Genomic DNA, 23,577 nt, shown 5'->3' on the forward strand with positions numbered 1-23,577 from the left:
TGGGCCTGCCTCGGGAAGAGGGATCTGGGAGACCTGCGCCGATGATGGCGCAAACCGTGTCCCCACTGGGATCGTTTGGCGAGCCACAGCTCTCCGTGCCGTGCATTACAAGTGAAATGAAAGGTAGAGGTAACAAATGACAGGTTAAAATCCCTCCAGCCCTAAGGTAATGTCAACCTTAGCGCACATAGGATTTGGACTGTCACCTTCAATCTCCCAGAGTTTCTCCTTTGCATCCATGACCTCCCAGTGCTCCACACATAAGCAGCCTCTCAAGCCCCATTTAGAAATAGATCCCCTTATGCAAAGAAAAGAGCTCGTAGCTGTGAATTTAGCTGAAAACATCTCTACCACAGGGAATCACATATCAAATAATAAAGCCAAATGAGTGTCAGGAAGAATAACCATGATATCAGAGTCCTGGGTCTTTACAGATGGACTGTCCCCCAGCAGGGTACTGCAGAATGAACAGCTGAAAAATGTTACCCAGTCATTAAAACCAGCTAAAAGTAATTTAGGCTGAGTGACAATGACGCTCAAAGCAAATGATTTGTCTGCTGAGATAAAAGGAGCTATTCCGAGCTTGCCTTTTGTTGTAGTTTTCTTTTAAAGTCAGAAAGGACTGAAAAACGCTGAGCCAACAGCCTGGCTGGCAGAGCCCTGGTTCTGCCGCAGCAGCATGGTGCAGGGAGCACCCCTGCGAGCTGATCCCGTCTGCCACAATGCTCCAGCCTTCCCTGGAAGGATGCTCGGAACGGACTGGGAAGACGGTCCCCAGGGCCACCGCCGCATCTCTGCTGAGTTACAGTGCCATTTAGGATCATGGTTTTGCCATGGAAACATCTCCCTCCTAACAACAGATCTATCAGCACATGTCCTAAAAGCAGCCTGGCATCCATTACATGGTAATTTTTGCTTCCCTGTGACAGAGGCCAGACTCTGATCCTTCCCATGCTTTAGTTAAAAAAGCCCAAACTTCTGGGTTAACCCCATGAAAAGCATGACACAAGGATCCTCAAAAATCCCCTCCGAAGCAGACTTTTGGTGGCCTCTTTAGATACACGGAGCATTTCAAATGCCCAGTGTTAAATATATCAGGGGAAACATAACTCTAAGTGCAGCCAACCTCGCTTGGAAGCTCTAAGTCAGTGCAATTTCTCCGCAGCTTTCGGGAATGGATTTGCTTCTTGCCGGTGCCTTCTCCCCGTACGGTTCAACCGAGTTAATGTATTCCAAAACTGGATTTTAGTTTTTTCTCCCCCTACATAATCAGATTTTGGGAAGCTGCAGTACGATGCCTTACAAGCAGTTTCTGTCCTTAGGTGCTTTCTGAGAAAGCTGCATCCATCACGACCTGGTGCTTTAGCACATCGCTGTACAAATGGTACCTTCGAGAGTCAGCTGAATTCCTCTGATTCATGTTCCTGCATATCCATACAGGTAATTTACCTTTATTAAAAATAAAACAGAAGACGGAGCTATTAAGAAGGACAGTGTCAAGGCCAGCAGAGCGAGTGCTGGAGGGCCAGGTTAATGAGCTGCGCTGCTGCCCAAGCACCCAGGCTGGCTGGAGCCAGGAGCTGCTGTCCCAGCAGGGCTGACTCAGTCCTTCATCAGGCAGGAACAACATCCCACATCCCTCTTTTGGGCTGTTCCTGCTCTCTGGGGTCCGTGGTTAAACCCACTCGCTCCAGCCTCCTCCACCAGTGTTTTCCCTGGGGGCTCCTGTGTGCACTGGGCTTGGTCCAACCCCAGTATCCAGCCCCAGCTGCACCCCTGTGCTGCAGGGAGAAGGTGAACCAGGAATACGGATGGATCGATCTGCCCTCGCATCTCACACTGGATAAACCCATTGCTTCCTCCGCTGCCTGCATCAGCAACATCACCGAGCTGCTCCCTGGCAAGGACACTTCCAAGGCGAGGGAGCAGGGATTTGTAAGACACCCGTCATGATAGTTTATTCTTGTCATTTCTGACCCTCGGGGTAAGAAGAACATCAGAGCACTGCAGGCATGAAACAACAAGCTTTGTAGGTCATATCAGCGTGTAAAGTACCATTAGGAACCACAGCACGAAGCATGAATAATACCTCCTTTATTCCACTGTATACCTCAACGCCCTTTAAATAAAGGCAAATGGTTATTTATGGACAGGGTTTGTATGAGACACCTGCTCAGGAACACAGGGCTAAAATGGAGCTGGAGCAGTAAGTTTGCTCCCTTGCCTATGTACAAGTCAGAGCAACCATAGCACTGACTGATAGGCTTAGTGATAGGCCAAGGGATCCCAGGCAAAAGAATCATAGAATGGTTTGGGTTGCAAGGGACGCTAAAGCTCATCCAGTTCCAACTCCCTGCCATGGGCAGGGACACCTTCAACTAGACCAGGTTTCACACAGCCCCATCCAACATAGCCTAAAGAGCAGGGGCACCACTGTAAATCTCCCTCAGATTTATGCTCTACCCATTAGCACATGTCCTTCCATGCCACCCACCTCTCTGCGAAGGACAGCAGGGCAGGAAAAGCTTTGAAGGACCCGAAGGGTGGAAAGAGACCTTCAAGAACCAATCGCATGATTTCTGAAAAGCCTTGAACAGTCAACCTCGAGGGCTTTCCTTAAATCCTTTCAGCAAACAGTGACCTCGATTGCCAAAAGGGATCTGACAATGCAAAGGCAGGGGGAGATGTGCAGTGAGTCATCCTCTCGAAGCATGTTGAACTCCGTTTTAGCAGTGGCAGGAGCCATGCTCCCAGCTGGAGCAGGGTGAGGTTGCCCCCAAGAGGCAAATCTGACGAAGTAGAGAGGGAAAATGCTGAATTCTGTTCTGAAGGGACCATATAGGAAGGATTTTTAAGTCTCCTCATACACTCTTATTTTCAGTTCTCCCTAGTTTAAAACATCTATGGATGGGGTAGGAGCAGAGAGTAAGAGCTTTGGTGTGTGGTTGGTTGGGTGTTCCTGTGTTCTGCCGGAGCTCCTGAACCACACGACTTGTTTTCCTAGTCTTGCTTGCAGTGTCGTTAGAAAGATCAAAAAGAAGTCACTGGGTTTTCTTCAGCCACACGAGACATTTCATAGAATCACAGAACGGTTTGGGTTGGAAAGGACCTTAAGGATCATCCAGTTCCAGCCCCCTGCCATGGGCAGGGACACCTCCCACTAGACCAGGTTGCTCAGATTGATGATTTGATGCCATACATCTCCCCAGGCTCCTTCAGAGCAAGGGCTGGCAGCACCTTCTCTCTCAGGAGTGGAAGGAGAGACGCAATCACAGACACAACAGACAGTTTGGAAACCGGATGATGACAGGCCATGAAACCCCTCAGCCATTCACATCCAGCACACACGCAGCACACGCGCTGAACCAAAATCCTAGCATCTTGCGAGCGGAACAGGAGCAGGATGGGCACCAGGGCTAACTCCCCAGCATACGCTCCACGGATCAGCAGCATGAAGCTTTCGCAGCCAGGGATTGTTTCACAGACCCTGATGGATTTTTCTGCTGCAAAATGCTCTTTGAACCTCTATGCTTTTAGCATCCACAACATCCTGAGGCAAGCAGATCCCCAGCTCCTGTCTCCTTTTGTTTGCTTTGAGCCTTCCTGCTAATAAAAGAACTACAGAGTCTGAAGCAGAATTACAGAGCACCATTGAATAACTTCTCTCTATTTACCCCCTTTTAGGCCATTTGATTGTCAAGCTCACCATCTTACTTTCCAACACTACAACTATTTCCGAGCTGGAGAGACGCAGCCGGCTTAGGGCCACTGCAATTTATTCCTGTCCTGTGCACACGCATGCAGATTCCCTCCCAAAGGGCTAAACCTGTGATGTAACCTAAAATTTCACATGCCTGCAGCTGCTTTTCAAGAGGACAGAGTTACAAGACCCAGCTGAGATGTACCCAGGGTACTCACTGCTCCTGCGCCAGGCTCCGTGTGGGTCCCCCTGCCCCGTTCAGCCGGAGAACATCCCCGCGTCCCCAGCCCCGAGCCCTTGCTGCAGCACCCCGGCTCCCTGTCAGCTCCAAACTGGAGGCGTCATCTCCAAAATGACTGTTGCGTTGGCTCCTGCCAGACTCTTAATTATGAGGAAGGCTGACACAGATTCTCAGCAAACGGCATTCGCGTACTGCAGGGGAAAACAGAATGAGGGCAAGAGGAAAAATGGGCTAATAAGAGAAAATCAACTGGAGGGAAGAAGCCACGTTGTGCTGTGCAAACCTGACACAGCGACAATGCCGGAGCCCAAAATACTGGGAAAAAATAGGTTAGTGCACAGGGGAAGCAGGCAGCGCTCCACAAACGTGGAGATGATGTGCAGCACAGCATCTTGGCACCCTCATCTGGAGGTCTCTCTCCTAAGCTTGGGTCAGGGAAAAGGGGACAGGTTCAGATTCAGAACCATTCTATGGTTCTGATTCCAGCACACAGACCAGTGTGTCTGAGAACCCGAACGGTGCTGTCTGAAGAGCCCACAGACACCCTGCATGATTTACACTGCCTTTATAAAAGCCTGAAGTGTGAATAAAGCATGAAACTTGACGCCCAGCCATCCCCTCCCTGCAGCTGAGCCTGGCAGCTTTAAGCTATTATTATTCCAGCTGCAGCCTGGTGGTCAGCCTGGAAAGGAAGGGGACCCCCTGCTCCTGCCTGTGCTGTGACAAGCCAGGGCTTCCACCTGCAAACAGGCTCCAGGAGAAGAGAGCCTCAGACCCAGAGGTAAAGCCATGGAGCCCACAAGCCCAGCTCACAGCACTCGCTGCCCTAGTGAAGGACGCGCTTGGTAGCACAAACACAGCAAAAAATAATCTATTTACCCTTTCTGCCTTGCTCTGCGAGAGGGCAGGAGCATCACTCGCCCGGCTTCAGGGAGCTGCAGCAGTGAGCGCAAACCCAAAGGGAAGCGCTGTGAGAAGGGCCAGGAGCCCTCCCCTACACACCACACAGGCCAAACCTGCCTTGAAAAGCCTCGGGTCTACCCTCAGGCTGGTGGCAAAGACGCCTTGATGACAACAAGGGGAACAATCCTGGAGTTTCCATCTCCTCCGCTGTGACCTCCCTATAGAAACAGGGAGACAACCTGAAGGAGATGAAACATCAGCAGCAACTCACCACACAGCAACAGGGGAGGCATTCAGAGAAGTTCAACATATCTGAATTCTACCTGAAAGTCACCTGAAAATACATCTTAACCAGCAGCCTCAAGTATGGGGACCAGCTTTCAGCATCCACACTGAAATATCAAGACAGGAAGATGTGTGTTTTTCTTCTCTCACCACCCAGCCCTACTTTGGATACCAGATAAAATATTCCCTTTCAAATTCCTTACTGCAAAGGCAAGGAAGCGCTGGCTGAAAAAAGCAGCAGCCAGGCAAAACTAAAAGCACCTCCACAAGGAGAAGCCCTCTGAGGAATTTACTTTCTCCAAGATCCTCCCCGTCCACACCACGCTCCCCGGCACTGAAAGCCCTTTTCAACACTAGATAAGAAGGGGCCCCACCAGTAAAGCTGGCAAAACATCCACAAGGCAAAACATCAAGGTATTTCACAGCCCGGGGGGAAGATGGGAAAATGGCAATTTGAACATCATTAAGAACGTTCTGATAACTTAAACCACAAGGAATGAGCTAAATCCACTAATGATTGTCTGCCCTCTCTGGGCAGCTCCTCTGGAGGATCCCACAGCAGCTGCCTTGGCTCCTGCGAGCTCACTGAGCCTCTTCCTTGCCCCACATCAGCCAGTCCCGGGAGCTTTTTCTCTTCCTCAGGATGCAGAAACAAGCACTAATATGTCAGTGCCAAGAGCTGCCCCTCTGGCACAGTGGGCTGCTTCCTATGGGGGAACTCGGACAAGAAGTTGCTCGAGAGCTCGTAAGCCCAAGGACTGAGCCCTCAGAATTAGGAGGCTCATCTCCAGCAGCACCCTTTCTCATTTGCAGTGGAATGCAAAGTCACACAATCAGTAGAAGAAAACCAAACGAGACACAAACCCAAGCCAGGGTTGCTATGCTATACATAGGGTTCTCCTGGGAAAGAAAACCGAACACACAAGACCACCATTAATAACTGTGGCTTGAAGTACTCCTGCTAGTGACAAGGTCAGCAGAATCCTCTTTGTACCCCAACCACCCAGAAGTGCTTGCCTGAATCCCCCCCAGACATCGTACTCCTGCTGTCCTCCCCTGGGACAGGCCCCCTCCGAGGCCCAGAGCTGGCTGCCAGACAATGCTACCCAGGCACAGTCACCTTTGATGCAGACAGACCTGCCTTGTCTGCGCTCAGGACATTAACACTGCAGTACCCATGCCTCATCATTAAAAAAAGGCATTTTTCCACACTGAAATGCTACCTCTAAAATCCCATCACACAGCAATCTCACCAGCTGGTCCCCCAGCAGTAATGGTGCAGTTCACCTACTTGTTCCAGTCATCTGCTTTTCCCAACGATATTCTCAACTAAACTATCAACTCTGGAGACTTCAGAGAGTTCCTGCAGCCACTGCATCAATGGAGCGTACCCGTCCTACTGACCTTCAGCCAGACCTACCTGCAAGTCATTAATCACTTCTGAAATCCCCATCCATTACCAAGTTCCACAACAGGAACAGTGAGAATAGGAGAAGTGCAAACAGTTTTGCTGGCACGTTTCTTCAGTTTAAAGCCAGAAGTTGTTGAGTGCATTTGGGGTTTTTTTTAAGCCGTACAGAACCTTGTGAGGACAACAGGGGGGTGGAAAAAAGGCAAAAGAGCCACAAATGTATATTTTATAGTCAGCCTTTAATTTTTTGCCTGTGATGACTGCAATAAAGTGCACCTAATTTCACATGAAATGAGATAACATGGCTCCTAATACAGCCAACATAACATCAAAAGAGAAACCTCAGTGCAAAATGCTTATCTGAAGACAACCAAAGCAGTTAAGACATTTACTGTGCAAACAGCCTTTTCCAACACATGTAACTTCTGGCTGGGGGCCAGTAAATGAGTCGGCAAAACACAACGGGCAGCAGGTTTGCCATTTCGCTTCCCGACGTCCTGAAGCAGGTCTCAGCTCAGCAGTCCCTTGTAAAGGCTCTGCAGCAATGCTTTGGGATCATCTCTGCAAGGCTACCATGAGCTCCAATTTAACCCACGTCTAGACTTAAGCAACTGGGGAATTACTACAGCTACAAAACAGATGGAGGAGAAGTCCCGACAAAGCAGGAGGGGGAGACAGGGAAAATGCCAGAATGTATACACAGGCATTAAGCATGAAAACACAGGACTGGCTGAGCCAAGAACGATTTCAAGACTTTCTCCATTTATAGTAAGCTAATCAGCTGTGAACTTAAGAATTACAACGTGTGCCATAAGACCAAAATAGGCCCTGCAGCCATTTCTTGTGAAACAGAGCTGAGGCGTGCCCATTGTATCCAGGGCCACGTAACTAGAAAAGCATGTCTGGTTCTTTATGTCAGTGTGTTAAATAAAAGTAAATATCAAAGTGGTTAATTTATCTGGAAAAAGACCTCAGCAGTTTCAATGTGCTTTGAACTGCAATACAAAAGCTGTTAATCTAAACCCCTCCCCTTTCCTTCTCCAAAATATACAAGACAGCAACTTCAACTTTACAGGGTAAGAAAAATATATACACACTACGTACAGTAAACTTATTCTGCAATTTATACAACATTAGTGAGAAAAAAATATAAACATTAAGAAAATTACATACAATATATTAAACAGAGTAAGCAACTGCTATCAGAGGGAAGGCTGACACGCTATCAAAGACAGGTGGAGGAGCAAAGGATGATGTTGCTACTCCTATACAACACCGAGTAATTCTGTTTAGCCTAAAGCAGTTCTATTGCCAAACAAAGATACCCTTTGAGGTAGATTCTTCCAATTCTTAAATAACATGTGAGACTTTTAAAAAAGGGATTTTCTTCCTCTCCACTCCCTCCCAACAATGCCACGAGCGTAACTTCTGTTTGAACAAAGCTAAGCTGATTATCCTGTGAAGGGCACAGAGAAGCTGCAGTCTTAGGCTAACTCTCTAACACTTGAAATGAAAGACAAAACATTTAGCACGAATTCGCAACTAAAATACCTTCCCGCAAGACATGTGTCCATTCTATAGCAGTTCCTTTACAGGTAATATACATACCTAAATGTGAAGGTTAGTGGTGTTTTGGGGAGTTTTTTAGCCTTACTGTACATTCTAATCTTGGAAAGTTGTAGGGGATTTATGATATAAGACAGAGCAATCTACAAAACTTAAAAGGAAACAGTATTATAAAACGCACATGTTGATATTGTTAAAAATCTCACTTGAGGGAATCTCGGTGCTTCTACCCAATGCCTTAACTTTCTCTTCACACATACACAGATCCTACAGACAAATCACAGCGTAAGATTTAAGCGATGGCATTTGCACGGAGAGCACAAAAGGAGATCACCACCTGACTACTTCACAAACAGCTCTTGGAGCTTTGTGACCACACTGTGTGTGCAGCAGGACTTCACACAAAGGAATTCAGACCCCCTGCGGCTTGCGCAGTTTTCACATAGGCGGACCAAATGCTCATCTCCCCAAATCTCCACCGAGCTGAGATTGTAGGATTAGTATGTTCTCCATCTAGGACAGTGCTGAAGCCAGATAACAAATATGTATGTTGGTGTGTAAGAAACAAACATACTCTTTTATAAAGAGCAGTACAATACTACTGGTGTAATAAGATCTCACGTATACCTTGGTCTTACAGAAACACTTCCCTTGCAGTCACATTCACTGCATAAATAAATTAATACCTGAAGATGAGAAAGTTAAATGAATGTATCACTAACATAAGAAATTCCATTTTGTTATTTGATAAAACACAACTACAGAGCAAAGAAGCACCCACTTAACCTATCTGGGCACAACCACTCTTAAGGTCTGCTTCCACCGTCAAGTGAATACGACAGCAGTCACTTGTTCACATGCAACTGCTGTATTTTGTAGTTTTCTAGAAACACTGGATGCTCATACCAATTCTGCTTTGCAGATTAACATGTGCAGGCAATGCTGTTTATCCACCACAGTTCTGAACCACTTCCTTACCTGCCCACAACAGGGGAGGCCTAACACTGTTTCTGAACTCACATTCCATGCCACGGGGCAATTCTTTCCCAGCCATCCTAAACGGATGTTTGATGGTGTGTGCTGGCAAGAAAACTAAAGTCATACAGCTTCCAATATGTCTTGTGATTAACAACAGAAATGAGAAGACTTTCCTCAGCTTTAAATAGGTTAAAATATACCTAGCTAATTCAGACAGGGCTACAGAAAGAGCTGGTTGGGTTTGTTGTTTGGGGTTGGGGGGGGGGTGTATCAACAAAAAACAAAAAACAAAAACAAAAGCAAAAACAACCCCAAACCCCCCCAAAATAACTGATTTTTTCTTTCATTTTACCCACTTCAACTTTTCAGAAATAGTGTATTTGTAGGAAAAGCAATGTTAATCAAATCAGATCCTTGTGTTTCTAATATTTGTCTGTATCAAGCTCACGTTCCAACTCAGGTGACTGATTTCTTCTGTTCTGATCAGGGTGAAGCTCCATTTATTCTGTATCTTCCTTGTTTTAAGAGTTTTTCTGTTATTTTTCCCTGAACTAGGCAAGATTTCATGAATCTGGCTCCCAGAAATCATGTAGTTTTCCCTAAAGAGCAAAAGCAAAATAATCAACAAGTCAAAAACCCAATGATAGTAGTGTAAAGTAGGCAAGTGTTTAGCCAGAGATCACCATGATGTGTTGCAAGTGCCTAGAATTTTATTCAGAAACACTTGCCAGTTTTCACATATGTGAATCAACCCCACGTATCTCTTGAAAGAGCTGCATCATTATCAACTTACATCAGTTAGTAAGCTGCAAGTTGCTTCTGCAGCCATGTGTTACTAATTTCCTTCCCCCTCTCGAACAAGAAATGTCACACACACAACTACTATGTCTGTATTGCGCATTGCTGGGAGTCACTAATAGTTTTTACAGACAAATGGTCAATGACACAATTTTTAACTGAAATCAATACTAAGCATATATGTATAATTTTACTATTATATAAGTGCATCACTACATTACTAGAAAGTTAATGTTTTTCCAAGACAGGACTCAATCAGATGGCTTGATCACATTAGAAAAGAAATCTTACAACCCTAGAGTGGAAGAAACAGCTCTGAACTCTGGGGATCAGCAGAAATTATCCACCTATTCCACCAAAGACAGCTAGGCATCATGAAGGCAAATATTAATGAGAGACTAATCAGGACATCATTTACTACTGCTGCTTTCATAGAGCACAAAAGGCTTTCCTAGTCACTGTATGAAATTCAACACATTTGAAAGGGAAGGAGTTATCAAGGGCTGTTAAACACATGCTGATAGAGCCCTGGACTCAAGTAGCCTCAAAGTCACAAGCTGCCAGACCACAGCAGGAAGTGCATCATTGCGTTCATGCCCCAGTGTCCTTCTCAAAGTGTCTGCTAATAACTATAATCAGACACAGGCCCTGTGACTTGAGTCAGTACTAACATTTTAGTGTATTATACAAGCCCTTTACAAAAGCAGCACTTTTAAGGATAAAGATGAAATCTTGGTTTTATTGAAGCCAACAAAGTAATAATTTTAATTAAACTCTATTCTAATGCATTTAATTGCATGCCGCAGCCATGCCATTTACGAAGAAAAGAATACTCTTTAAAAGAATACGCTGTTTTCAAATGCTAAAATCATGAGTTAAATGCACCCTGCAATATGAAAAGAGAGAAGAAAGTTTCATTACAGTACCTGAGTAGGCCGAGTGGTTTGTATCACATCTTGCCATTTGCCATATATCCTGGCAACCAAGTCTTTCACCTGCAAGTTCAGACAGATTACTTTAGCCATTTATGCTAAAAAAGCCAAAATCATACCCCATCACACCCCAAACCCCAGATAAACCCAACACCCAAGGTCTACTGGGACCAACTTTATAGTCAGCCCAAAGTATCACCGCCTCAACTCCAACCAGACCCCTGTAATTTGGGACTCTCAATTCAAAGTAATGTATTCCACACAAACACATTACAGGCACATGACTCCCCACATTAAGTGTTTGGAATCAGCATGCAAGCCTCTGGCTTCCAAACACCCACCTCATCCTCCGGGTGAGTTCAGTTTGTTACACAAGTCTGACTGTATCTAGAAAAGGTGCCTGCAACTGCAATCACAAAAGCAATTCAAGCATTGCCAGCTTCCAAAATTAACTCCTTATACGTAAAACTGTGCTTTTTCATAACCAATCACAAGCAGCTGTTTAATCCAAGCCATTCAGAACTGAGATTTGCTTCATATGCTGTGTTAAAACCCAGCACAGTGGAGTGCTCTAGAAGTTACCGTATGATTACACAAATGAAGTGATGGGAAAAAAAAGAGGAAGGTTTTCCCTTCTCAGTGTAAGGGAAATAAAAACTAAAGTGAATGTGACCCCAGACACAAAAATCAAGGCAAGAACATTTAACTTGGTAAAAGGATCCATGCTCTACTCATCTGGCTGAATAAAACAGAACAATCTTGAGAGTTAAGGATGCACACAACTGCAAATTGTTTGATTTAAAGCTGCAGAAGGCAAGGCTTTTCAAAGCTGAGGTTGGTCACTTATCACTGCTCTGATTTGGCCTGCTACAACAGCATGCAAAGCACGAAAGTCATAAAATTACAATTTCATCAGTAAACCCCACACCACAAAGCAAATGAAAGTCAATTATCCAAGCCTGATGCTGCATCACATACACCTTTGGCTTAAATCTACAATAGTTTTACCTAATTCATTAATTTGAAAATAAACCAGAGACACATGGCAAGATAAGCTAGTATTCCAGTCTCCTGTATCCTGCCCTGCATGCAGCCGTCTTTGGAGCCAGCTACCAATGACTGCCAAGAAAAGAAATAGAGCAACTCTGCAGGTCTAAAAGTTGAGATGCCTGGTTAAAAGGAAGACAAGCTAACGTTTTGCAGTTGTTAATAGTCCTGTTAGCAGAAAGAGTATTTTCAGTGCATGAAAATGGGCATATATTTATGTACATGCAAAGACAGGATGCAGACAGAGCAAACAGGGCTGAGATAAGGGAACACCACAAATCAAGAACACTAAAAACCATCCCAAAACACCACCTCTCCAACTTTCTTGTCTTACCTTAGTTCGATAAAACAGCCTTGCATCTTCCCTAATATCACATTTTATGTGCTTATCTAAGGCACCACAAAGCTTCAGTAAGTGTTGCTAAATAAAGACAAAAGTGTACAGCTCTTTAAATCCTCCATGTCAAAACTAAAAGCTTCGTTCAGACATTATTGCAATTTAAAAACAATACGCATCAAGTTGATTTTTTCCTCAGAAATATACAGTAAGGAAGGAAGAAAAGAAAGAACGGAAACAAGACCATAAGATCCTCTATCAGTTGCTGGCATGGCCCTGGTACAGCAGATCTAAGAGCTTTGAAAAAGAGTTTTAAAGTATAAAATTTGTGATGTGTAGCCCGGCTAAAGTTCCTACCAGCTAATTTGTAAGTCCTGTCTGTTCCCAAGGCAGCAAGTGCAGTGCCATTTATCAGCAAAACAAGTTCAGAAGTGACAATAGCTAAAAAATAACCTTTTCAGCAATGACTCCGGTCATTTTCTTTTGTAGGAATTAACTAAGCAGGTAAAACATAGCCAAGGCTTCTGCACTGATCTTTGATTTATCTCAAAATTTCTGATTACATAATAAAGTAGTTTTGTAACTTCATAATCTCTTGATAATGGGTTCCCAAGATCTTTCCCATTCTGTGAATTCCTTTATAAGATTCCTGTTTTCAATCTCACTGAAGAGGTGCTAATAGGCTCTGCTCTGCACAGCAGGAGAGACATCCCAAAACTCTAAATATAAACATTTGCTGGTGTCTCAAGACCATGACAATGTACCTCATCTCACTGGAAGAGGACCAGAAATGACACAGTTATATTGATTTTTACAGAGCCCAGCCTGCACGGTATTCAGCCATACCCCCTCTTGCCACTTGATGGTTACCAGGTCAGTGAATAATAGACTCTTTCTTCATTAAGAAATACAGAAACATTAAAAATTGTATTAAAAATGATCAAGTTCTCCACAATCTTCAGGAAGGCAATGGAAAAAACCAAAAAAAAACCCAAAAAAAACCTCAAACAAAGAAACCTACCCAACCCCAAATCTCAAAACACCATTACAATGTAATTCTTTTCTTTACCAAATTGTTTCAGATTACACTCTGCAATCATCTTTTTGCTGCAAGCAGGAAATTGAGACACTTAAGCCTCAAAAGTTAACCAAACATTACTGCTTTACCTCTCTCAAACAGTTCATTTGACAGATTCCTTAAAAGCCAACAGTGATTCCATGGGACAGAGGATGTATATAGACACCCTGCAGCAAGCAACTAGAGCAAGTGATCACAGAAATCCGAACAGGATTACTGTAAGTCTAAGCAGAAGGTATCACTTAACAGATGCTTACATTGCATCACATGGCACAGAGAACTATCACCACAGAGAACAGAAGAGATACAGTCCTAGTTTTCACTTGCTGCATGGCTGCACTCCAACATGAAAACCGTGGGGTGTTTTGAACATATTTTACTGGACAGTTTCAAAGGGGTTTTCTTTTAGACTGAAACATTTCAACTGTACTGCAAGAGTTCAGAGGATCATTTGGCTTCTTAGAATTTCTGTTTGAGTTAATTTATGGTTACTTTCCAGGAAAGATTAACAAAATAATCATCTGCTGATCCACAGCTTTGTGTTTTGAAGTTTCTCCGTTTGCAGAAATGCAGAAGAGGTTTATTTCTCTGCAAAAAGGGCAGAGAAAGCTCTTCTGCATTTACTTTGCCCCAGAACAAGTTTCCCCCAGTGCTATCTTCCACTGGTGATCTATCAGATGACAGCTACTGATAAAAATGTAAAGATTTTTAGGAGTTACTTAAGTTACTTACCCTTTGATTAGAATTTACACGATCAAAGATACTAGCTTCACTGACTAGATGAAGGAGGATGTAGATTAGGTAGTATGCCTGGAGAGAAATCAAGAGAGCTTTAGCAGTCAAAACACAATCATAACTCTTCACATCTAGATCCAGCACAATTTTTGCTTTTGGAGTAATTCCTCCAATAGCCGTATCAATGGACAAGTATGTCTACACGTTTGCTTACCTAATTTGAAATAGCACATTCATGTATTGTATCAGAAACATTTTTAACCACTATTATGCTGGTTGAAGTTACTTAAGTAACCTACAAAAGTTTCTGTAGTTTTAATTACCAAAAATTAAATTCAGGCATTGGCTTTATTTTTCCATCATCTACATCTAGATCTAAATACTTGCTAAGAGATTCCATGATAGACTGAAAGAACCAAATCAATATTCAATTTTTGGATAGATGGAAATACTAAATCTTTCTAATACCTGTTTATGAGAAAAGATTCATAAAAGATTCATAAATCTCTTTCAGAAGTCTGCAGAGGAAGCTCTGGTTCAGCATCAAACAGTTCCCACTGATTACATGAGAAGGGAGGAAGGACGGTCCTCTGATTACAGAAGACAGGCCTCAAGACATCCATGTGACCGAGCCATTCAGAAAATCTGACCATTTCCCTGTTTGTTAAACAGCCTAATACAGCTTCCTCCGACACATGCTAGCTACTTCTTTCCTTCCTCCATGACTATAATCAAAATAGAATATAAGTTTGAATTATGCAGATGAACGCAGCAGCAAAATAGTGTATGTACAGTTCCATGTACAGAACTGTCCTCAGTCAACAGAAATTAAAAGCAGCATTCTCAAAACTGTAGAAGATGCAATTATATAATAATAATAATAATTAAATATTTATATTAAAATACATAAAAGACAAATGCAAAACCCCACTATCAGCTCTGTACCTCCTGTTCTAGTTCTGCATTACAGTGGTCTCCATCAGCATCCTGCTGCTCCAGTCCTTCCCTCATCTTCTTTAGTAGATTAGAAGGTTTCATGTACACAAGAAACTGAAGCAGAAGAGACATCTACAGACACAAATGTTAACAAAGTGAACTGGTTTACTGGCAGTTGGTTTGGAAACCGAATGCCACTACCATATATTTGTCCCCCAAGAACAGGACATAAAAGGGATTTTTAATTAAAATGAAAGTTTTCATGCTTTGGGTAATTTTTGACTATTCACAACAAGTGTTTGTATGTTGTCTCAATAAAAGATCAACACTACAGAAACAAAGGGCGACTCTACATGAACACAAATGGAATACTGAAAGTGTAGACCTCTTTCCAACATCCAAAATGAATGTTTAGGCATATGAACAATACTGAACTTAAAACTGCAGAACATGCAGGTTACACACACATGCAAATATACTTCTAATACTAAACTAAAAATTAGTAACGGTAACTTTGCAAGGTTCTTGAAAACAGGCTTACAGTATTAAAACATAAACCAGTAACATTCATGTGTTTTCAACTTAGACACACCACATACATGCAGTACCTGCTTGTCACTGTCCTCAGGTATTTCTACATCCTTTTTGAGAAGCTTTGAAATTATCACCAGGCTAAGACGTCTTCTTAATTCCCTGAAACACAATTCAAAGACCTTTCTTTCCCAGAGAACTTCTTAAATCCAAACTGTTTCTACACAGTATATGAGGCTAAGGGATGGCTTCCCTAGACATAAACTTGCCTACAACTATTAAATTGGATTTTCTGAATATAAGTGCTATTAGACTAGTAAAGAGGCTAGTGAAATGTAAGTACCCTTACCTCATGGCAGCTTTTTTTCTGCACAAATAAACACTACAAAATGCTTGCATCCAAGCCTAAAATGGAGGGCCAAATTCATTCTCCTTCCTCAGATATATTATAATGTATTAATTTCAAAGACACAGAACTCATAACAGATTGACACTTAAATGCAGATATAAATCACCCCTCAAGAAATTTGATTTCTGGTCATTCAGGTGAGAATTAGAGTAGGTGATGGATGTCAGAACCTGAAGTTATCTTTGCTGTAGGGTAGCAGGAAGTTCGCAGCCCAGAAAACTACACATGAAATGTAAAACAATTTCCACAGCAGAGGTAATCAAAAAGCTATATATACACACACACTACTGACTGCATATACCTCTGTAACATATGAGAAAACCCACATACATTTTTTAAAGCAGCATGCAATACCTATTGCATTTATCAGACTTTGAGCTTATACAGATAAATCAGCTGTTAACAATACTACATATTTGTGCTGTTACAGTGTCATTACCGTCCACGTGTTACCCAGCTAGGCACCAGCTGAACCAGCCACAGGAGATTATGGCGATGATCAGAGAGTTCACTCAGAGCCAGGCAGAGCTCAGGCATCTTTAAAAGAACAACAAAAATCCCCATACTGAAGAATGGATATGGTGGGCATTTGTTTTATTTGTAAAGAAGCGCACATCTGCTCCCTGGAAACATATGCAGCATGAATGCCAAAAGGAGCTGATCTAACAAGAGACGGTGTGCATAAAGATATTTCTGCATTGCACCTATAGTTAAGTCTGCTAAATACTATTTTGAAAAAGGTTAGTTGAGATCAGCTTTTCATTATGTTTTTTTAGCTTAATGCAATCATTTTGTCATTCTTTCAGAGAGCCATTTTAACCATAAACTTATATTTGCTAAAATAGCAGGAAGTTCAATACAAACAGTCCCCTTGCAAAAGAGGACAGGCAAATAATGTCAGGTAACAAAACCTGATTCAGAATACCGACCCTCCTCCTAACCCTCACACAAATCCAAAGCTCACGATTTGTTCATGTTAGATTTTCAAGCAGCATTTTCCTGATATGTCAAAAAAAAAAGAAAAACCAACCCAAAACCAAACCCCAAAACAAACGAAACTTCAAAGCAGAAGTTTCTTGAAAATTAAACTGCAGTTTCATAAACTCAGTAGAAGAAAATCAGTTATGAAGTTACCTTTGTATCCCAGTCTTCTATTCTCATCAGAAGCTTTAGGAAAAGGCACTGAAAATCTATCAAAGGAACATGCTTTAACTGTTTCTCCAAGCTTATTTTAAATAGCAATAGAAGCAGCAGCATTATTTCTTGATCAGTATATCCACCTTGAATTACTGTTGTACAGAAACCTAGAAACTTTAGAAGAAAAAAAAGCATTAAAATCTGAAATCAGGTTAGTTTATTTTAAAGTACAAAGACTACTTAAGTTTTCCACCCTCACATTAAAGCATACCTCAAATTGTAACACTTGTGTACTAACATCTCCCCATCTCCCAGTAACTGCACTCTGTGATAATTTTTTTTACACCTGCTGGAGGTTCATGTTTTGAACAATGTCAATATTCCCTGGACATTACAGGGGTAGGAACAATTTTTCTCCACTGCAGGTAATTCTTGTCTAACTGAAAGACTGACATAGTAGTATATTGCATATACTAAATATGCAATACTGAAAACATGTATCAAGAGATTTTCTCCCACCTAAGTATTATCACATGGGTTACTTACAATGTGGGACACGTGCATAAATGAGAACAAAAATTACTCAAGAAATGCGTATTCTGTCTCCAGTGGAGATGCTTCAAGTGCCTCTTCTTGAGCTAAGTGGTTTTATAGTTAAAAATTTCCAGAAAACATTATTTTAGGATGGCTCAAATACTTCCACAAGGAACTGAAATCAGTTACAAAGTCAGTATTTTTACCATACAACCTTTAATCACAGAGAACTAGCCTGTGAAGTGTGACCAGCACTCATTCAGCCTATGGTTCCACAGGACTTAATACATGGATCCAAGAGCGCACTTCCACAGAAGAGCAAGTCACAGCTCCACCTGCCCTGCAGGAGCTCCCACTTCATCCACACTGTGCTGCACAAGGATTGATCCTATACCTCCATGAGCTGCACTAACATAATGAGGTAGTATAAATCATAGTACAAACATCAACTCCCCTTCCCATTTTCACTGGAACACAGAAATGCACTTCTACATGAGGGAGCAAAGATGCCTGATTAAGGTGTCACAGCTGGAAAAGGGAGGCAGCAGAACTGTGCAGTTGTGAGTAAAGCCAATGGAAGTCAGCTCTGAAGTCTGCAACAAGCCTGCAATAATCTCTGCTGAATGTGAAGCTGAAACCCCAGGATAGCATCTACTCACCAAACATGCCCAGAACTAGATTAAGACATCAGGGGTTTTGCTAAAAAAAAAAAAAAACCAAAAAAAAAACCCAAAAAAAAAACAACAACAAAGCAAAGCCACTCCCCAAAAACCAAACCGCTTCCACACTAACTGGAGTTCTCTCACCTTAATTACATTGATTAAATTGTTCTCTGGTAGACTGGAAAAGGCTGGACTGGCAGAGGTTAGCTCTCCTCCTGGCTGGTGTTTACTCATTGCTGCTTGCATCTGACTTCTAAGAAAAGAGACACTAATTGAGCAGTAAATCAACAATTTAGAAGTCCACAAAGGCTTATCTGCATCGAACTGAAGGGGAAAAAAACAACCCCTACATGTTTCAAAATGCCTTCAAATCAAACCACTCCCCAGTTACAGAGCACACACACCTATCCCAGCTTGTAACCAATTAATTGTAATTCTGCTCAGCTATTTGGCAACAGTTCTTGCAAACCCCCATTAGGAAGATGCAGGACAAAGGACAATGCTGTGGGGTTTGCTGAATCCTTACCTAGAAGGCACTGTTTGAGTTTTGGCTTATTTACTCTTCATAAAACCTGAGCTGAGAATTTAAAGAAGAGTATGGCTTCGTGGAAGGGAGGGGAAATAAAGGAGAACCTTCTGATTCTACATTCCAAGCACACGGCTTGCTTTCACAGGATCTAAGCAATAAATATCAAAAGGAAGACACTTACAAAATATCATACTCGTTAAAGTTGGGCTGAAGCTGCTGCAACGGGAAGAGAGATCTAAATGCAACACCCATATTGACAAAAACAGCTGACACATCAGCTAGTGAAGGAATCCATGGTTTAGACTGTTCATCACTGATGGAAGCTACAAGTAAAAGACATGGAATGGATTAGTTTTGAACTTAGTTCTTAGCATAAGTTCCTCTTCAGGGAAACAAATAAGCTCAGCAGACTGCACCAATTCTACCAGCTCTCATCTGAAAGGAGCTGGTACACTGAACAATATGCTTATTTTCAGAATGATGAAGGGGAAAAAAAAGAGTAGACTAACATAGTATTTTATGCTGGAGGAACATCTTGCCTACATAACAGGTGAATGACTTTACAGCTCCACCCATTTTCCATCACAGCTCTCTCATCACTAACAGCAGAATAAGCAAGGCAGCCATATTTAGTTTTAAGGAAATATACACATTACCATTCTGTGTAGGTATAGGTAAGAGAGTGTTATCATAGTGGGACTGGAAATGGAGCTCAATAAGGTTTGAAAACAGGCAAGGTTTCTAGAACAGAAGTGCTAAACAGGTGGAATTCACTCACTTGATAGCAACAATGCTCATTTAAAGAAAGGGCTGATTTGTATGACTTGTACCTGAAAGTCTGCAAACTGTACAGAGGATTCTGTATAGGACACTAAACTAGTAAGTAACACCAAACTAGATGCAGTGTCTTCCAAACAATTACAGAATTATTAGATCATTTCTGTGTGTTAGAGATAAGTTTGTAAGAAAACAACAAATATAAAGGAACATAACACGCAAGACACTGCAGGTTCACATCTTGACATTTAATTTAGTAAAAACAGCAACAAAGAAGATGCTTCCTCAGTTAAGCACTGGAACAGAATGTCTCAGAAAGGTTAAAAGATTACACAGTTGACAATTTGCCCTAAGTCTTTGAATGTGCATTCATCAGTTTGAACTGTTCATTCAGAACCAAGCTTAATGCCAGTAAAGCACAAAATAAAGGAGGCTACATTCCCTCCTCTAGTAGCTCAGTCTGATTTCAAGCAAAATTCAAAATATGGGGTGCACTTTGGATAGACCTGAGCAAGTACTTCAAGAGAACCCATTACTTTACTAACGTTAACTGGTGGGCATAAACGAACTGTTGACTTTTGATGGATCTGAATAAAGTGAAGACATAAGGAACATATGAAGGAACTTGTATCGAGAAGTATTTAAGAGTACAGATGAAGGAAGGCAAAATACATGAAACATGAGCAGCAGCACGGGCTGAAGCAGATCCTTGAAAGTGTTTTTTTGCACGCATATGATTCTTTTCACTTTTGCCATTTATCTGGGCAGTAAACTACGCAATGCTATATACTGGGCTTGACTATGTGAAAAACACCCTGTAGTCCTTAAACTATGAAATTAAGGTCTGGATTTTCCAAAGTAAAACATGGAAAGGGGAGTAAACTTCTGAGCAGACTGGGCTCATTTTCAAGTCACCTCTATTTGTGAAATAACAGGAGTTTAAAAGGCTCCGTACCAGATGCACTGCTTTGCAAATACATGCCAGCACCACATCCTGTGGTACCAGCTTGTGAAAACCTATTTCTAGCATTTGTGCATAACATACAGAAGAGCCTAAATTCATGCCAGAATCACAGGGACAGAGCCTTTTACTTCCTCCCCAATACCCTTCTATACTTAACAGAAGGGAAATGCCTTCATTCAGGTGGTCAGTTTCAATTCTTCAAGCACTCACCATTTTTTAGTGTTATCTCCATCAATCTGTCTAAAATCTGGGTGGAAACACAATAGTCAGGATGAACAGACATCACCTGTGGAAAGAAAAAAGGCTACATGTCAAACATCAAGCTGCATGATGCATCAGTTTGCTTTTAAATAAACCAAAAGAAAGCCAAAAGCAAACAAAAAGGAAAAAAACCCACCCACAAACCAAACAACTATTTTGTAAAATAAGAGACAGTAACAGAAGGGAGGAAAGAAAACCCCAACAAAACAACAAACCCCCATCCCAAAAAAAGCCCCAACAACCAAAACCAAAAACCCAACCCACAGTGCAAAGATGCTCTGAACACATTAAAGCCGAGTATTTGCAGTATGGGAATCCTGTAACTCCAGGTTGAGTCTGTTGGTTCGTAAGAAGGTACTGAGAGTTAAGAGAATGGAAAGTATCATATGTCCCTTTGCAACCCATTTGTATCTGTGATCTAACTGAACTCCTCAGTCAAACACAGGGGCAATGGAGTGAACTATAACCTTTTCCAGTCACGAGCAGGTTGAACATATACAACACTAAACCCAAACAATGAATTCTCAGTTTTTCATAGAACTCTTAACTACAAAACCATGACTATGAAGCACAGCTCAAGTTTCGTGGAACACTTCACTACCCCAGCAAAACGCTCTTCTTTATCTCCCCCAGGTGCTGGACAGTTTCCTGCTCTGTAAGTGAGCTGAACTGGCTCACACTTCCTCCCCTTGAGAGGAACACCAGGGCTCATAGAAGGGGTGGAAGGCACTCTTTCACTGGCTGGAGGGAAGGACACAGAGGAGCAAAGCACTTCCCTTCTGGCAAAAGCAGAAAGCCAGTCAGACCCAGGCTGCAGTTTCACAGGTGGTCCAGCTTTATTTTCTGTTTCAGGCACAGTCAGAATGTGGTAAATAATCACAGAATGGTTTGGGTTGGAAAGGACCTCAAGATCATTTAGTTCCAACGCCCTGCCATGGGCAGGGATGCCTCACATTAGACTACGTCACCCAAGACTCTGTCCAACCTGGCCTTGAACACATAATAATAGAATGGAGATTGGAGAGGGGTATTTTTGCAAGTAACAGACCAATGTAAATGCCTAAGGATTTAGACACCTAGAAAGACATCTAGAAAGCAGACAGACACATTTCCTCTGGCAACAGCTCCAGTCTTTCTCCTGAGCTACCTTTTCCACATGAAAATTACCTGATAATGCAGTTATCTCAGATGATTTAGAAGGAGAAAGACGCAGAAATTGTACTTCTGCATTTTTGTATACTGCAGTGTGTACCTTCTGGTTTTGTGGGTTTTGTTTTTTTTTTTTTAAGGATGGAAGGAAGCAAGATTAACATTTGCTTATGATTTGTCCCATGCTATTATATCTTGAAGTCCCTTCTCACCTAGCACGTACTGTGCCCTTTTTAAATGCAGTAACACATATGAAGATGGACTGGGATGTGCAGGTTTGCAGTCACTTGGAAGCATGGAGAAAAATCCATCCCTAGCATTTTACCCCTACTGACAAAGTATTTCAGACTGGAGAACAAATCAGAACCCAGAAAGAAAGACTTCTTTATATAAAAGAGTTGTTACTATAATGCAACAAATTCACAACCTTGGTGTGATTATTCCTGCTACTACTGCTTCCAGGAAGAATATTATTCGTGAAAAGAGTATAACTGCACAAATAGTATAGTCTTACCTGGAAAAGCCACTTCAGAATTGGTACGGGACACAAGATACAACTGTAAGCAGAACTTAGAAAACCATTAATAGCTAAAGAAAGTTGCTGTGTTACACTGGAACTGTAAGACAAAGATGGGGGTGGGGAAAGAGAAGAAAAAAATCAATTAGTGGTTGACTCAGCACTTCCCCACCCCTCAGATCATCAACAACAAACAAAGATTTTTAGAGATTTTTAACTCCAATGACCTTTACCAACAGTTTTAGAGAAAAAAAAAAAAAAAACAACTTTGCTTGAAGTTTTTAAAATAACTTTTCAAATAAAAAGTCTGAAGGCAAACTAAAGCAAAATGGTCTAAACTCACTGCAAGTCTGTGAGGTACAAAATGCAGATGTTGGAACAACAGAAAATACATCACTTTTATTACTGAATTATTTTAGCTTTAGCCTTCTTTAGAGAGTCAGATATGCCATAAGCAGCTGAATTAATGATATCCAGGTTCCCACATACCCTTTAGTTTTCCCTGTTCTCAGTATCTAGTAAAACAGGTAGCTCTGTTAAGAGATTTGTGTCCTAATTTCCACCATCTCCTTGACCAGTCTGTCTGAGCAAGTGGCTAGGAAGACATCCATGTGCCAACTGGGCAGAATGCAAAAGCAATTAAATCATAATTGCCTTCTGCAAGGGATGATTTGTTTAGTTCTCATTCCTCCAGTCACAAGATGCTTTTGAAGCTTATACCTTTGTGATCTTCAAAACATGTTAACAGAGAAGCCTGAAGCCAAAGGAGTATATCACAAACATCATTTTCTCAAGAGATCAGAAGCCACCCTCCTCCTCTTCACACCCACAGTAGCACATACATGTGTACATAAAATCTTTTAAGAGTAAATGAATTCTCTCCGTTCCACTGATGCAAGTTTGGAATAAAATGCCAAGCAAAATAACTGGATTTTTTTCAGGATTTGCACTTGTGGTATTAGGCAAGAATTTGTCCAGCTATTTGGAGCCCGACAGCCTTGTAAACACTGAATACAAATCCCTGTGTCTTATAGAACAGTTGTTTCTATACACACAGATACACTGCTAGCTCAGTGACTAAATATAACAGATGTCAGAAGCCGTGACCTCCTGCAGCCCTCATTAGGTGGAGAAGGAGGCCTGAAGTCCTAAGTCCATTC

The 23,577-nt window shown here is 42.1% G+C and overlaps 1 protein-coding gene across 1 annotated transcript in view; it reads right to left on the reverse strand.

The window, feature by feature from the left end:
- Positions 1-6,760: 6,760 nt before the first annotated feature.
- The window catches only part of SLF2 (SMC5-SMC6 complex localization factor 2), a 32,318-nt gene continuing 15,501 nt past the window's right edge, over positions 6,761-23,577 (reverse strand). The window contains exons 9-20 of the mRNA XM_065672122.1: positions 22,415-22,517; positions 20,701-20,776; positions 18,931-19,072; positions 18,365-18,473; positions 17,022-17,198; positions 16,327-16,424; positions 15,556-15,640; positions 14,957-15,079; positions 14,009-14,086; positions 12,196-12,282; positions 10,809-10,877; positions 6,761-9,683 (exon numbers count right to left, since the gene is read on the reverse strand). Coding sequence (XP_065528194.1) covers positions 9,648-9,683; positions 10,809-10,877; positions 12,196-12,282; positions 14,009-14,086; positions 14,957-15,079; positions 15,556-15,640; positions 16,327-16,424; positions 17,022-17,198; positions 18,365-18,473; positions 18,931-19,072; positions 20,701-20,776; positions 22,415-22,517 — 1,183 coding nt within the window. The 3' untranslated portion in view covers positions 6,761-9,647. The remainder of the gene's footprint in view (positions 9,684-10,808; positions 10,878-12,195; positions 12,283-14,008; positions 14,087-14,956; positions 15,080-15,555; positions 15,641-16,326; positions 16,425-17,021; positions 17,199-18,364; positions 18,474-18,930; positions 19,073-20,700; positions 20,777-22,414; positions 22,518-23,577) is intronic.

This window comes from Lathamus discolor, chromosome 3 (assembly GCF_037157495.1).
Source record: "Lathamus discolor isolate bLatDis1 chromosome 3, bLatDis1.hap1, whole genome shotgun sequence".
Taxonomy (NCBI): domain Eukaryota; kingdom Metazoa; phylum Chordata; class Aves; order Psittaciformes; family Psittacidae; genus Lathamus; species Lathamus discolor.